The sequence below is a fragment of the Cyrtonyx montezumae genome, unplaced genomic scaffold (assembly GCF_038088225.1).
Source record: "Cyrtonyx montezumae isolate F1298 unplaced genomic scaffold, pur_monq_1.0 scaffold_0, whole genome shotgun sequence".
In the NCBI taxonomy this organism is placed as follows: domain Eukaryota; kingdom Metazoa; phylum Chordata; class Aves; order Galliformes; family Odontophoridae; genus Cyrtonyx; species Cyrtonyx montezumae.
The window spans coordinates 39,718,787-39,731,828 of record NW_027071824.1 but is presented as its reverse complement, the minus strand read 5'-3'; the positions used below and the strand labels follow the sequence as shown (position 1 = coordinate 39,731,828).

Sequence of the window (13,042 nt, the reverse complement as noted above, 5' to 3'; positions counted from 1 at the left end):
TGCTTGCTTTAGAGAGTGACATATCTTGAATTCCTTCTTACAGAAAAGTACTTTCACTGGGCTGACAGAAGTTCTTGTTGACTGACAAAATTCAGCCTTCATTGTTTCAAATGTAGCATATTTTGCCTTAAAATATCTGCTATGTTCTGAAACTAGTTACACTGTTCTTCAGCAGTTAATTCTTGCCATTTTAGTGCCTGAAAGCAACCCCAGGCTCAAGGTTCTAAGCTGCTCTCCAGTTATATTCATTACAAGTCAGATAAATTCTTGAGTGATATTTCCAGTGATCAAAACTGATGTACTTCTAGAACTAGCCAAGAATTGCTATTCCCTCCAAGAACACTGAGCGATCATCTCCCACAGAGTGTTCATTGGGTAACTCAAATTCTGCCTTAGACAAATTGTTTGTTTGCATTCCTATAGACGAATTAAGAACAGATAATTGCTTACATTCAAATTAAGAACAAAATATACCCCCATTACTTCAGTTCATTTTTCTAATAGGCTGCTTCTAATTTCATCTAGAATTAGTGTCTTGTACCTCATTCCAACACCATTTTGTCTGGTCTTGCATGTTAGTTGTCCCTAGTTAAATTGCAACAATAATAAAATCTAAAAGGAAATTGCAGTCTGAAAGGGCAGCAAAGCACTGAGAGCATCATCTCTGGTTATAGCAAGAAGTCAAACAATCATCTGTCAGCAGTGAAGGATGCTAGCTGAAGCAAGGAATGCTTAGCTGTCTTCCCTGGGCCCTTCCCTGCTCCTACATCATACAGCTGTGTAAAAATAAAGTCTGTTCATTGTTTCTAAGTTTTGTAAGCAAATAAATGTCTCTCTCTTTGAAAAGCAGACACCATGATTTCTCACATACACACATAGACCACTGTAAGCCTGTACTATATAACCGCGAGGCGCTTACATTTTTTTTGTTTTAATCCAATGAAGATTAGAACTTACAAAAATATTAAAACCTGCTGCTAACACGCATATGCAGTTTTCTGAGTCAGGGGCTCACTGTGACATGCAGGGTGACACCGCTTCAGTTTTCTAGTAAGACAACAGCCAGCACATATACAACCACTTGTTTATATTTAGTGTGAAACAATGGAATAGTAGAGGCACCCTCTTACTAAAAAGGCTTTCAAAGGCTTAGAGGGCAATCTCTGCACTTGACCTCTCTGCACAAGCTGTCAGAGTCCCTTACTGCCCACTGCTCTGCGGACTGAGATGCACACATGTCTTGTGAAGATGAAAGCCTCATGATCAAAACGCATTTAGAGGAAAAGAGAACTGGTAGTTTATACAAAATGGCTCTGTTAAATATGCACTGAAAGCATACAGCTCACATCTCCTACAATAATATAATGGTTTAATATTAATAGAATGTCCTAACCACAGTAGATGCTCATAAAATGAAATATTCAATAAAACTGATTCATGCTTACATACGGACAGAGCATCTGGCACCTATTTGTTGCTATGCTGACAACTAGCTCATGACTCACTTATTTGTACTTGCCAGTGGTGAAATGTGCTTTCAAAACAAGACAGACACTGCTTAGTTTTCTGAAATAACCACTTTCCACCCTTGATCTAGAACACAATCTTTGTCACTGGTGTGCAAAGGGAGAAGCTGCATTTCAGCACACACCTATCCCCGAGGAGAGATGCTCATTCATACTAAATATTTTGACTAGTAATTCAGTCCTGGTTTCTATGAAGTGGAAGAAAACGAAAAACTCAAGTCAGAATGTCTTTATAATCATTCAACAACTGGTGGCCCCGATAATAAAAGAAATGGCTTAATCTCCAATGACAAGGATTTTCCTTGGGTCCCTAAACCCACAAAACTCCCAAATATGGTCACACAAATGCCAGTACAATTTGCCAGCACAAACTCCACTAGCAAGAAATACGTACACTCTAGTAGTAGTATAATTCTTATGAACACAGTTCATAAATGAATGCATGTCTTTAAGTCAACTGCTAATAAAATGAATTCCTCTAACAGACTTCCAAGCACAGAGAGCATGAACCAGAGCAATGCTATTCCTGCCTCCAACCAAGGAATATTGAGGAGATCTGATTTGTGCTGTTATCTTTCCCCCTTAGCAGCCCTGGTGCTGCAACTTACACCCATAAGGCAGCAAGACTCTGTGTAAGTATAAACTTCTGTTGTTATGGTGCTTATATTCCTTGGTTTTAAACCCTCATTCTCCTTAAGCCTGGGAATTAATTCCACTTGAAGTCTAATCATCCTTCTTTTTCCTATCTCCTCCTGTTTTCCTTTTAAAGGGAAGAAAAAAAATAAAAGAAAAAGAAAGAAAAGAAGAAATCCATACAGAATGGCTTGATATCTCCAAAGAATACTTATTTCTGTCTCTAATTTTCCATCATTCCTCTTAAAACAGATAATTTTTTCTCTTGCTCTTAATCTATCAGACTAAAGCTCATGAAGAATTTCAGAGTTGTTAGTTTGCCTGCATATTTCATTGCTTTTCTTTCCCCCCCACCTTTAAGCCTTCTGAGATTTGTTCTGGGATTCCCTGCTTTGAGAGTTATGTCTCACCATTTCATTCACTACCCACGTACATAGCTTGAGGGCTCATGAAACAAGGTTGTCTTGACCCTACTACATTGCACAGGAAACAGGAAAGTTTATGAACACTCTTGTTCTGTACCTCCAACTTCCAGCTTGTAGACCAGAGATACCAGGGGTCTGCACATTTCTTTTAAGCAGCCATAATTGGTGACTAGGAAAGCTGATTCACATGCATGCAATATAACCACATCAGCACATTAAAACTGCAGAAGCATTAGCACCGCTAGAGAAAAAGGTACATTAAATTCTCTTCTCAGTGTTTATCTAATGCATACTATTTTAAGAGACATAGTATCCCCACCGCATATCACCTGGAATAAATAAATAAAGCCTTCCAAACTCTCTTCCCTGTTACTGTAAAATATAATGGAATACAGTACCTCTCACCTTTGAATCACAGTTCCAATGCTATCCAGTCTCAGGAAGATGAAGGCTTGTTCTGTCCTTAGCCTGGTGTCACTCTGCTGCCAGCTGTTGTAAGGATGTTGCCAATCAACTCCACGCAATTGCAAAGATTCTGGACCCAGGAATGCCCAAGCCAACAGCTCACTATTATCCCTCCTGGCGCCTCTGAGACAGACCAAACAACGTGGAGGTTCCTGCTCACCACATAAAAACATACTAGAGTACCTTAGCCGCACCTCCTGCACTGTGGAAGGAGAGGGGAGTTCACAGACTGCCCCCAGCAGTTCTCAGGGCAGGTGAAACTGATTTTCCATCAGTGCCTAATGAACTTGCCCAGCCACTCCCAGTCGCATACATTTGTTTGCAGGCATAGAATTGGAGGGAAACTCACCTCAGCATTCTTTGTTTTGACTTTGTTCTGTGACCAAAGCAAATGCTTTCCAGTAAGTCCTGGGGGATTTCCTTCAAACATAAGATGATTATTATTATAATTTTTCCAACATTCAAGACCTAGGTTGTCAGAATATATTTTTGTTATAAAAGTAGCAAGTTAGCATGCTGATAACATCTATTTACGAACCAGGACTTGAGCAAGCACTTCTTCCTTTTCCTAAAACCAAGATCTGGTGTAAGCTACAGCACTATGGAAGCACTGCCGCTTGATACAGCCTTTTATGCTTTGCAAGGCAGCTTGGAAGCCAGAAGGCTCCTTTCTCTGGATCTATTATTCTTCTCTAGTTTATTTATACCTTATTTTAAATGCAAAATCAGAAGAGATTTAGAGACAGGGCTACTGGTCAGGCAATAGCAGCAGATTCATTTTCACCTCCCCCCCCCCATACACACCCACTGAGTTAATCACATTAATCTGCTTGTGCAGCCCCCACTGAGATCATTCCAGGTTTGTAGAAATGGTGAGGAAGGCAGAAGTTGCTCCACAGATACCACAGAAAGCAACTGTCACCTTCCAAGAACTTTTCAAAGCTCACATCAACAATAACTGTAGATCTTAAGGTTTCACATGTGACATGTTTTTTTGCAGCATGATCAAGGATTTCCCAGAAATTAAAGCAACCCTTAAACAATCTTTCTTGGCTAGTTTCAATTAGATCCTAGTGCTGATTTTGAGAATTGCTTAATAGCTTCCACCTGGCATAGCTTTTCCAGTCCCATAGGCAGCTGTGCTCTTTTCTCTGCCCATCTGCAAGTAAATTTAACTCTTTCTACTCCTCAGAGGGAGATAAATATTGAAACTAATAAGCACCTTACAGGGACCTATTTGCTAGGTCTTTAGAGTGCTTTGCCCACGGGGAGCTTTCTCCATTCCTAACACATTCCCCAAAGCCAAACAATAGAAGGACCAGTTGTACAGAAGTTGTCACATCATGCAAGAAATTCATCCTGTGAATACAATGACCAATTTGCCACATTCTCAAGAGTGGTTTTGATGAACCAGGACTCAAAAAAAAAAAAAAAAAAAAAAAAAAGAAACCAGAAACACAGACGTGCTAGTGATTTTTTTAATCACTTGCCAACTTCTATTCACCTCCCACAGTCTTCTCTTCAAATATCTCATCAAAAACTGCATCAGTAAATGGAGTAAAATAATACAATCGAAGTAGGTCAGCTTCTCAGCTGGTGTTGGTGCTGCTGCACACCAACACTGACCACATCTGTTGCTGTATGGCTCTTTCACCAAGTCTAAACAGGCCCAGAATTCAGTTTACTTGTTCCAAAGGCAAACTAGCTGTGTTTCTAACACTCGTCTCATGCTGTGTTGTAGAGAAATGGAGGAAAAATTCCTTGCCTTCAGGATATACAAAGTATATTTGACTGGGTAGACTGTATTTAACTAAAGAAGGTGATAATTTTCCAAGAATATGCAAGTAAAACAACTTAAATACCGTTACTATGGAAGCATTCTTCTTCAGATGGCGGATAAGGCATTTTGTTCTCTCGTTCTGTTGCCAGAATTTATCTGACTGTTGTCGTAATTCATATATCTACGGAAAGGAACATTTATTTTTCCAAGTACATATTTTTACTTATTTATTTTTTGAACCCATAGTGGAAATGCGTAAAATTCTGCAGCCTGCCTGTTTTCCTGGCAGATTTTCACTTGTTGATTCCTCTAGCAGTTAAGATTTTCTGGTTTTATAACTTCTGGTGCACAAACAGAGCAGTATGCTACCAACAGAAGAAACTCCTTTGTATTGGGACTGGGCTTTATTACTTCAGTATATACCCCCCCTGCTACACACACAGATGCACACATTTGAATTCATTATTAACAGGCAATTTCCTACTCAAAATCAATGGCATTTTGCATTAGAATTGTTGGGACGAGAACTGATTGGCTCTTGAAAGTTTATTTCTCATAATGAGTGAACAGCCTAACTGCAAAGAGGTACACTAGCAAGGCAAAGCATATTCATTATGCTGCTGAAGCACTTCTAAGACACTTATCCTGTCTCTCAGAACAGCCCAAGACATTGCACTTCTTTATTAAGCATTCTGTATCTTACTGTCTTCAATGCACATTAATTTCAGCTTAGTTGTGAAAGAAGCAACTTCTGAAAATGATTCAGCATACAGAAGATAACAAGTAAAATCAGAAAGATAGTATAACGAATACCTCTGTGAGTACTTACATATGCCCTTATGAGTACTGAAGTTCATTTAAATAAAACAGATAAAATAATTCCTCATTACCACTCCAATTTTTTTAACACTTTATTGTTGGAGAAGTCCATCCTTTTAATAATCTCTTATAGAAGCAGAGAAATACATCGTTTTGAACCACTTAACGCACCATAGCAAAGGTTTGGTTCGAGCAGTGACTGCTGCTATAAATGGCTTTTCCAGAACTTTGTAGGATCTGAACAATACCTGACAAGATATATTTGCTTGCACTACAATGAAGACCTCTCTTCACTCCAGGAAATAACTGATAAAGTTTAGCAAGTACTGGAGTATAGTGATTCTGGAGAACCACAGACATGGGGATGTTGGTAGAAATGAATGTGAGCATTATCCTCTCTGATCCCATATTCTTTCCCATTCTCAGGTAACAGCTTTTGTACACAGGGCCCTCCCAGCTGTTGTGCTCAAGCCTGCAGCTGCCTGCCAAATACTGCCTGATGTTTCCTCACTTCAGCCTATTACTTCCCTAAGCTCATACAACTTTGCCTCTTCCTTTTCTGAAACACTCATCCACGTTTGACTGATTCTGTCTTCCATACCCTTTGCATTGTGAAGAAACTGTGTCTATCCGACAATTATCGTGCCCCTTTTATCTCTTCTGCACTACCTGAAACTTCATCTCTGCATTAGCCTGTCTGCATAATACCTTACTGTCACTCTCTGCATTCACTGCAACTTTTCAGAAATCTCCCTACTTCACCTTTTCTGCCATTATTCTATACCTTCTTTCCAACAGCCTTACGCATGAGCACCCTGGTTCCTCAAAACCACCTCTTCCTCAAATTCACCTCTTCCTGAATTCTTTTCACTGGTTTCCAATAGCCTTCCAAACCTCCTCTCACCAAGCTATCGCGCCTTGAACAACCATTCTTCATTTCAACTAATCAATTCCTCTCTTTGCTGTATCAGTGGTGAAAACTTGTAAATACCACACAGCCTTATGGATGTACTTACTTTTAATAATTTAAGGGCTCGAATTCTAAGGGGAGTTTGGGATGCGTGCAATTGACACAAGTAAGAACTTTGAACACAGATAAGGGAAGCAAAATAAAGAGAAATGGTGAAGTAAATATTCACAATAAAAGGAAAAAACATATTAATCTCAGATCTAGCTTTAACAACAATTCTTGTTTTAGAAGAAAAGTGTAAACCAACTGTAACTATGACCAAGCCCAGTAATAGTATGATTAATCATCAGGATGACACCAGACCTCTTTAGCAGGGCAGAAATTTCCTTATTCTTCCTCCCCTCCAAGGGCCCCGGATGCCTTTAGCAGAGGTTTCCCAAACATAACCTATACTTGTTGACCAGCAGGACCACCACAATTGCAAATACTTCCTAAGCAGGAAGATTGTAACAGAAGAAATTAACTCCAAAGCTGGATGTACAACATAATATATGTTTTCCTTAGCATAATTACATACACACCAGAGTTACTGCCAGTTCTGAAAGTGCAGCCTAAAGCTGCTGTTCTCTGGGGCTGTGTTCAGCTGCAAACACTGGAGCTGATGAGAACACAGCTGAAAAAAAATCTGAGCTACCAGTTCTGAACCAGCTGCAGAGGATAGATGATATGGTGACACCTGCATATAAGTTACATCAGTTACCTACATGAATGTAATTATAAGCACTGCTAAATGTATTTTAGTACACTGTACACATTTTACATCTCATATTGTCCTAAATGTAGTCCTGTAGCAACATCAATAGGATTACACAGACACTGCCTTCTGCACACTAGTCAGACCCTGGGCCTCAGATCAAACACACACTAAACGTCAACTTCATGTGAGCATCAAGGCAAGCTCAGTAGGAGAAAAAATCAGCTCATGCTATCTTTAACTTTAATCCCACCTACCCACATATACATGTAAGCCACAGCTTTCCAAAGGGTTTCCCGTTTCACCTATGAAAATGGCCATCAAATGGCCAGCATCAGGGAAAAAAACTGGCCAGCTTCCTTCCCAGGGGCACCATTGTTATTTTTTTATATTTTCTTTGTTAAATGCTGCAAAGCAGAAGTTGCAGACAGCAGAATCATAACTTTCTTCAATACTGCACGTTTGCACTTAGACTATTTCCCCACTTGTAAACAACAAAGCGAAGCCTGAGTCCTTTCCTGTCAGGATGGAGGTATGACAAGACATTAAGTACACATGGCTTTGAGAAAGAAAATACCTGCTGTTAAAAGTTCCCCAGGCACTCTCCTGGGCTCTATGTTTAATGCAACCACAGCTCTGAAAGAAACATCAAAGGATGTCAGTAGACATCTAGCGGTTGTATCTAATTCAGATCAATATTAATAATAGCTGAAATACTCTATTTTGCCCAGTTAGGTTTCTATTTAATTCCAAAAATCCCATGGCTCCAATAGCATGCACAAACAGTAGGAAGTTTGCTGTTCATCAGTCCCACCTTTGCTCCCCTGAGTGCAGCCAGATTCACTTTCCACTTCTCTCTCACTCTGCTTATAATCTGGTTCTCCAACTGTTTTAGTTTTCTGGGACAGGTTGCAAGTAAGAAGTAGCAGGTACATTCACAAATGATACTGGAAAAAGCTTATGATTATTTCAGGTGTTTTAGTTTCAGCACTGACATGCCAAAATGGGATGATGTGTAAGTACGCTTTAGTTCCGCCTCTACATGGAATTAGTAACTTTTGCAAAGAAAAATGTAGGTTAGCAGTTGGATGCATGGTCTATGGCATTCAGTGTGTTGCCATACACTGATGGACACATCTTTTGAAGGAGATTTTAATCAACTCAAAAGACAATATGGCAACTGGCAGCCGCCTTCTTTATTGAAGCAAACTCACAGCATTTTCATCACTATTCCCCTCTCGTGAAGGGAAGAGTTAAACAAAGGCCCCTGAAATTTACATTACTAACAAGTAAAGGAATGAAGAAAGAGATTACAAGCATATTTCTCTAAAATAAATAATCTACAAAGAGTGCTTTTTCTTTTTAAAAGCAATCTAAAAATGTATAAATTCTACGGTAGGGAGATCAAAAGGTATTTTAACAACTTTCAATATTTACAAACAATACAAAAACTGCTCATGCCATCAAATGATGCAAAATTCTTCTTACAAATTAAAACCTTAATTCCTACTAAGAAGCAAAAACTCCAGCCAATATTTCAGTTTCAATTAATGGTCTTCTTTACAATTGGAAAACCGTTAAATGTTTTTATTATCCGTAAAATATACAATAAAAATGAACCTTACTAAAGTATTAAGGTTAAAAAAGGAAAAGAAATACTGCAGGCAAATCAAAAAGGAAAGTAACTGTAACTTATTCTTTGGTAACCAAAAGTTAGCAAGTATCCATGTTTCAAGTGATGAAAAGTAATAACTCTTCCATTTTGACAAATGGAAGAAAGCCTTCTGGCAAAATGTAACTCCCGTTTCAATTTTGAAAGATAGGCTTCACCTACAGCTCTGTAGTGCAAGTTCTCAAACTGTTTTAGACTTCAGAAACGTAACCATTCCAAACTCTGGCAGTATACTGCTGAATTCCTCTCCCACTTCTCTGTTGTCTGCGCACATCCTCTGCACATACCCAGCTGTTCCAGTTCTCTAAGGGAATACTCTGGCCAAGGAAGCAGCTCACTTGGAAATGAGTGTTTCACCAAGTGTAAGTGCATGGCTGCACAGCAGCTAGTACTGTGTTAGAAAACTCTGCTCCCTTGTCTGTGTAGACTTGTGTTTCATTTTCCCTCAGGAAAAAAACCAAGTACCTTGGACCAATTCATAACCTGGTGACCTACTGGCATTAGCAGGGCACGCTTCGTCTAATGCTGGGGCATACCTGGATAAGAAGCCATGAGGCCGCAGCACCAACCCTACTACCTTCTACAGGTTCCTCATCCTACCTCTCTGCTTAACAAATGCACTACGCTGTACCAACACAATGCTTTTGAAGCAAATGTCCAGCTTGTACCACAGAAGCCTTCCTCTTCTTCTTTTCCAGGCTTATGTTTAAATTTCACTTGCACAATTGCAGTCTCAAGAGAAAGAAAAACTTCACACCCCTACAGGCTCTGAGAAAACTCCCCTACCCCCGCCCCCAAAAGGACTTCTAAGGCTTCACACAACAGTTTCAGCTGTTAATTTCTGTAAGCCACAGACCACCCATTCAAAGCAAGTCCTCCCCACCCCACCCCAACCATGCAGAACTACCACTGCTTCAGCATTTAAACACACACATGCAGTTCATGGAATAAATGCTCAGCGAAGTAAACTTGTCCTTGATCTGGGCTTTCTTCTGGAATCAAGTCCTCTGTCATTCTCTAGACTAATATCCAATGCCATCTGCCGCTCCTCTTAACTTTCTTCTGCTGAAGGACTCAGGTACTTCCTTGAAGTACCCGGCTGAGCCATTAAGTCTAGATGGGTTGGATCCAAAGTCTCCTTGCAGTCCGGCTCCTCAGAATACGGAAAGTCATTCATGTCTATTTCATCACTGTTAAATATATCGAGCTGCCTCTCTCGCTGCTCATCCAAAGTCCTTTGGACCCTGCCCTCTGACTGCTCCACCACTTCCCCATCTCCTTCGCTAATCACGGTCATGGGGCTGCTCTGGATGCGGTTGCGAACGTTGTACTTGCTGCTGGCAGCAGAGGGCGGTGTTCGTGATCGGCCGTACCTAGTGCTGGAGAGGGACATACTCCTTGGCATCAAGCCTTCACTCTTGGCCCACTCCTCCTGGGCCCGTTTGCTCTTGCTGGGCGAGCAGCTGGCAGGGCTGTCAGAAAGGTCAGGAGAGGCATCCACCTTGGCTCGGTGGAACCGTGGATCCGTGTGCTTCAACATCTCTGCTGCTGACATGCGAGAACTGGTGTCACAGCGACTTCCTTTCTTCAGCAACAGGGCTTTGAAGTTGTCATTGCTGGTGCTGCTCTTGCGAACGCTTCTCTGAATAGATCCTGCCTGTTTGAGGGTAGATAAGGTTGGGGAAGCACCAGTGGGTGTTACGGGGGGTGAAGGAGAATGGTTGCGGGTACGGTCGTCCTCAGAATCTTTACGGCCAAGGACTTTCCTTTTGGATCTGAATTTGAAAAACAAACAAGAAAGACAAAACAAAAAATGAAACTTTTTACCACTCCTAATTAATCTCTGCTTAGAGGGATGACAATGAATTAAGATACAGCCAAGAGAGGGAAAAGGGAGACGTAATCTAAATCTAAAATATGAAGAAGAACACCACCAAAGCTGAATAGGCATTTATGCAAGTATCGGAGGTATAAGCTACATTTATTATTCTTTTTCTGCAAATCTGCAACAGTGAAACTCTAGAAGTCTGAAGCCTAAACATTGAATCTGTTTAGCAAATTAGGCTTTCTGGAGTCAGTATTCAAATGATAAAAAATAATTAATTATAAAGATAATTCTCAATGTGATTTTTCTTGATTAAAAATATCCCATCAAATATCTTGGGTTTTTGTTTTGCTTTTATTTTTATTGTGGCCATTTTCTTTTGCTGTTTGATTTGATGCTTCCTGGAGGACAGGTGGTGTAGTTCAGTGCACCTCCCTTTAGAAAAGGATATTGCAATGCACTGTTTCTACAGTTAAAGTCAAGTAAACAAAGCAGATCCTAACCATCCATCCATAAATACAAATGCCAATAGTGAAACCTGAGTCTTCCAGTTTCTAAATAAGAGGCATAGAAAAAATCACAGTCCTGTTGGTGCTCTTCCACTGCAAGTTTCTGATTAAACAAAGAAGAGGTCAAGTTCCTGACTGAATTTTATCTTCCCAAGTGAAAGGGCCCAGCGGCTTTAACTTAATGAAAACAAAAATAACAAAAATGAATTTAAGAAACAATCATAGGACTGAGAATAAGTGGAAACTGGAGTTGTATTACTCCATTTTTTCCACTGTTAGAAATAATATATTATAAATAGGAACGCATTACATGCCTCCTATGTATATTAGTGTTGCTTATCTGTAGTAATACTGCTTATCTCATTATGTTTATTATCTTCTTTGTAGTCTAAACAAGAATAAATTTAAAAAAGATTGAATGAATGTTAATTTAACCCATACTCTTTTGCCAAAAGTTTATAACCAGACAGCAGAAGATTATCATGCTATAATTCCATATTAATTTTTATCAAGCATATTCAATGCAGACAGTTCTTCCTGTGAAACGGGTTTCTACTCAATGTGATCTTTAGCTGTACTTAAAGGCTTTGAGATTTTGCCAAGGCAAGCTCAAATGTGCTTATGTATTACAGCCTACTGAGAAAAAAGGACAAAACAAAGGAAAAGGATCCATCATCCAACTGGGTGGCAGCAACAGTCATTGCCATAAACTGCCAAGACTTAGGAAGAATTCTACCTCTCGAAGTGGTGAAGTTCACAAACAGATCACTTGTGGTACCCCCCATAGGCAACTATAACAGCTTTCATTTTCAGCTGTCACCACCACTACCACTTTTCTTTTGGGAAGAAGAATGTAATATTGTCATCCTGAGGCTGAATGGACAACAGAAGACAGCAAAAGGATAAAACTGTTACTTTGGTAGTGGCAAACATAAGCAACTTGTATAGATTTAACCGTGTGTCAGTACCACTGGCAGCAAGTGGATTTGGTGCTTGGATGCTCAGTAAGGCTGTGTATAAATGGGTTCATGAGACTTCCCTTTGGTAGGATTCTGGCCAACTAAGGGTAACTTTAAACACTCCAGACTGAGGCTGTGTTGCTGCCAAAAATTAAATTAAATTCTGCATAAATATGGAGCAAAATTCAGTTTCAAAGATCTGCAGGGAAAGACTTGGTTATTCTGGCTTGAAGTAACTCAGCAATACACTGAATGCAGGGCAGAATGGTAAGATCGCTGTCCACATCTAAGCAATTTTTCTTAGCATGTATAAATTATGGTAGAGACTTAAAATTAAGAACCAAATTTGGTTTTGGTGGCTTTTCAGACAGAGATAGGACACATAAAAACAAAACTGTTTCTTAAACTTAGATTTTTCATCCTACCTTTGACGCACATACAACTAAATTTTTTGTCCTACTCCAAAGCACATATTCAAGAGTGCCAATCACTGAAATAATACCTTTTAGAAATTGGGAGGAGAGGGAACATTTTTCAACCAAGAAGGACAGTTCAAGTCTAAAGCCAACAAAAGCAAGTTCTTAACAACAAATGCGTCAAGCAGTTTTAACTATGCCACATCCAGTTCCATTGTCCATTTCCCCATAAAATCATGAATTCCATATATGTGCACACACAGAGATCCACTCTCTATCTGCATACATAATAAAAAAGGTCACTGGCCACAACACTACATTCTAAAAACAGACATGTCGCAGTCCTATT

General features: G+C 39.7%; 1 protein-coding gene across 2 annotated transcripts in view; it reads right to left on the bottom strand.

The window, feature by feature from the left end:
- Positions 1-8,488: 8,488 nt before the first annotated feature.
- Positions 8,489-13,042, bottom strand: part of NHSL1 (NHS like 1) — a 160,974-nt gene continuing 156,420 nt past the window's right edge. For both annotated transcript variants that reach the window (XM_065733068.1, XM_065733077.1), the window contains one exon: positions 8,489-10,759. In XM_065733068.1, coding sequence (XP_065589140.1) covers positions 10,036-10,759 — 724 coding nt within the window. In that variant the 3' untranslated portion in view covers positions 8,489-10,035. The remainder of the gene's footprint in view (positions 10,760-13,042) is intronic.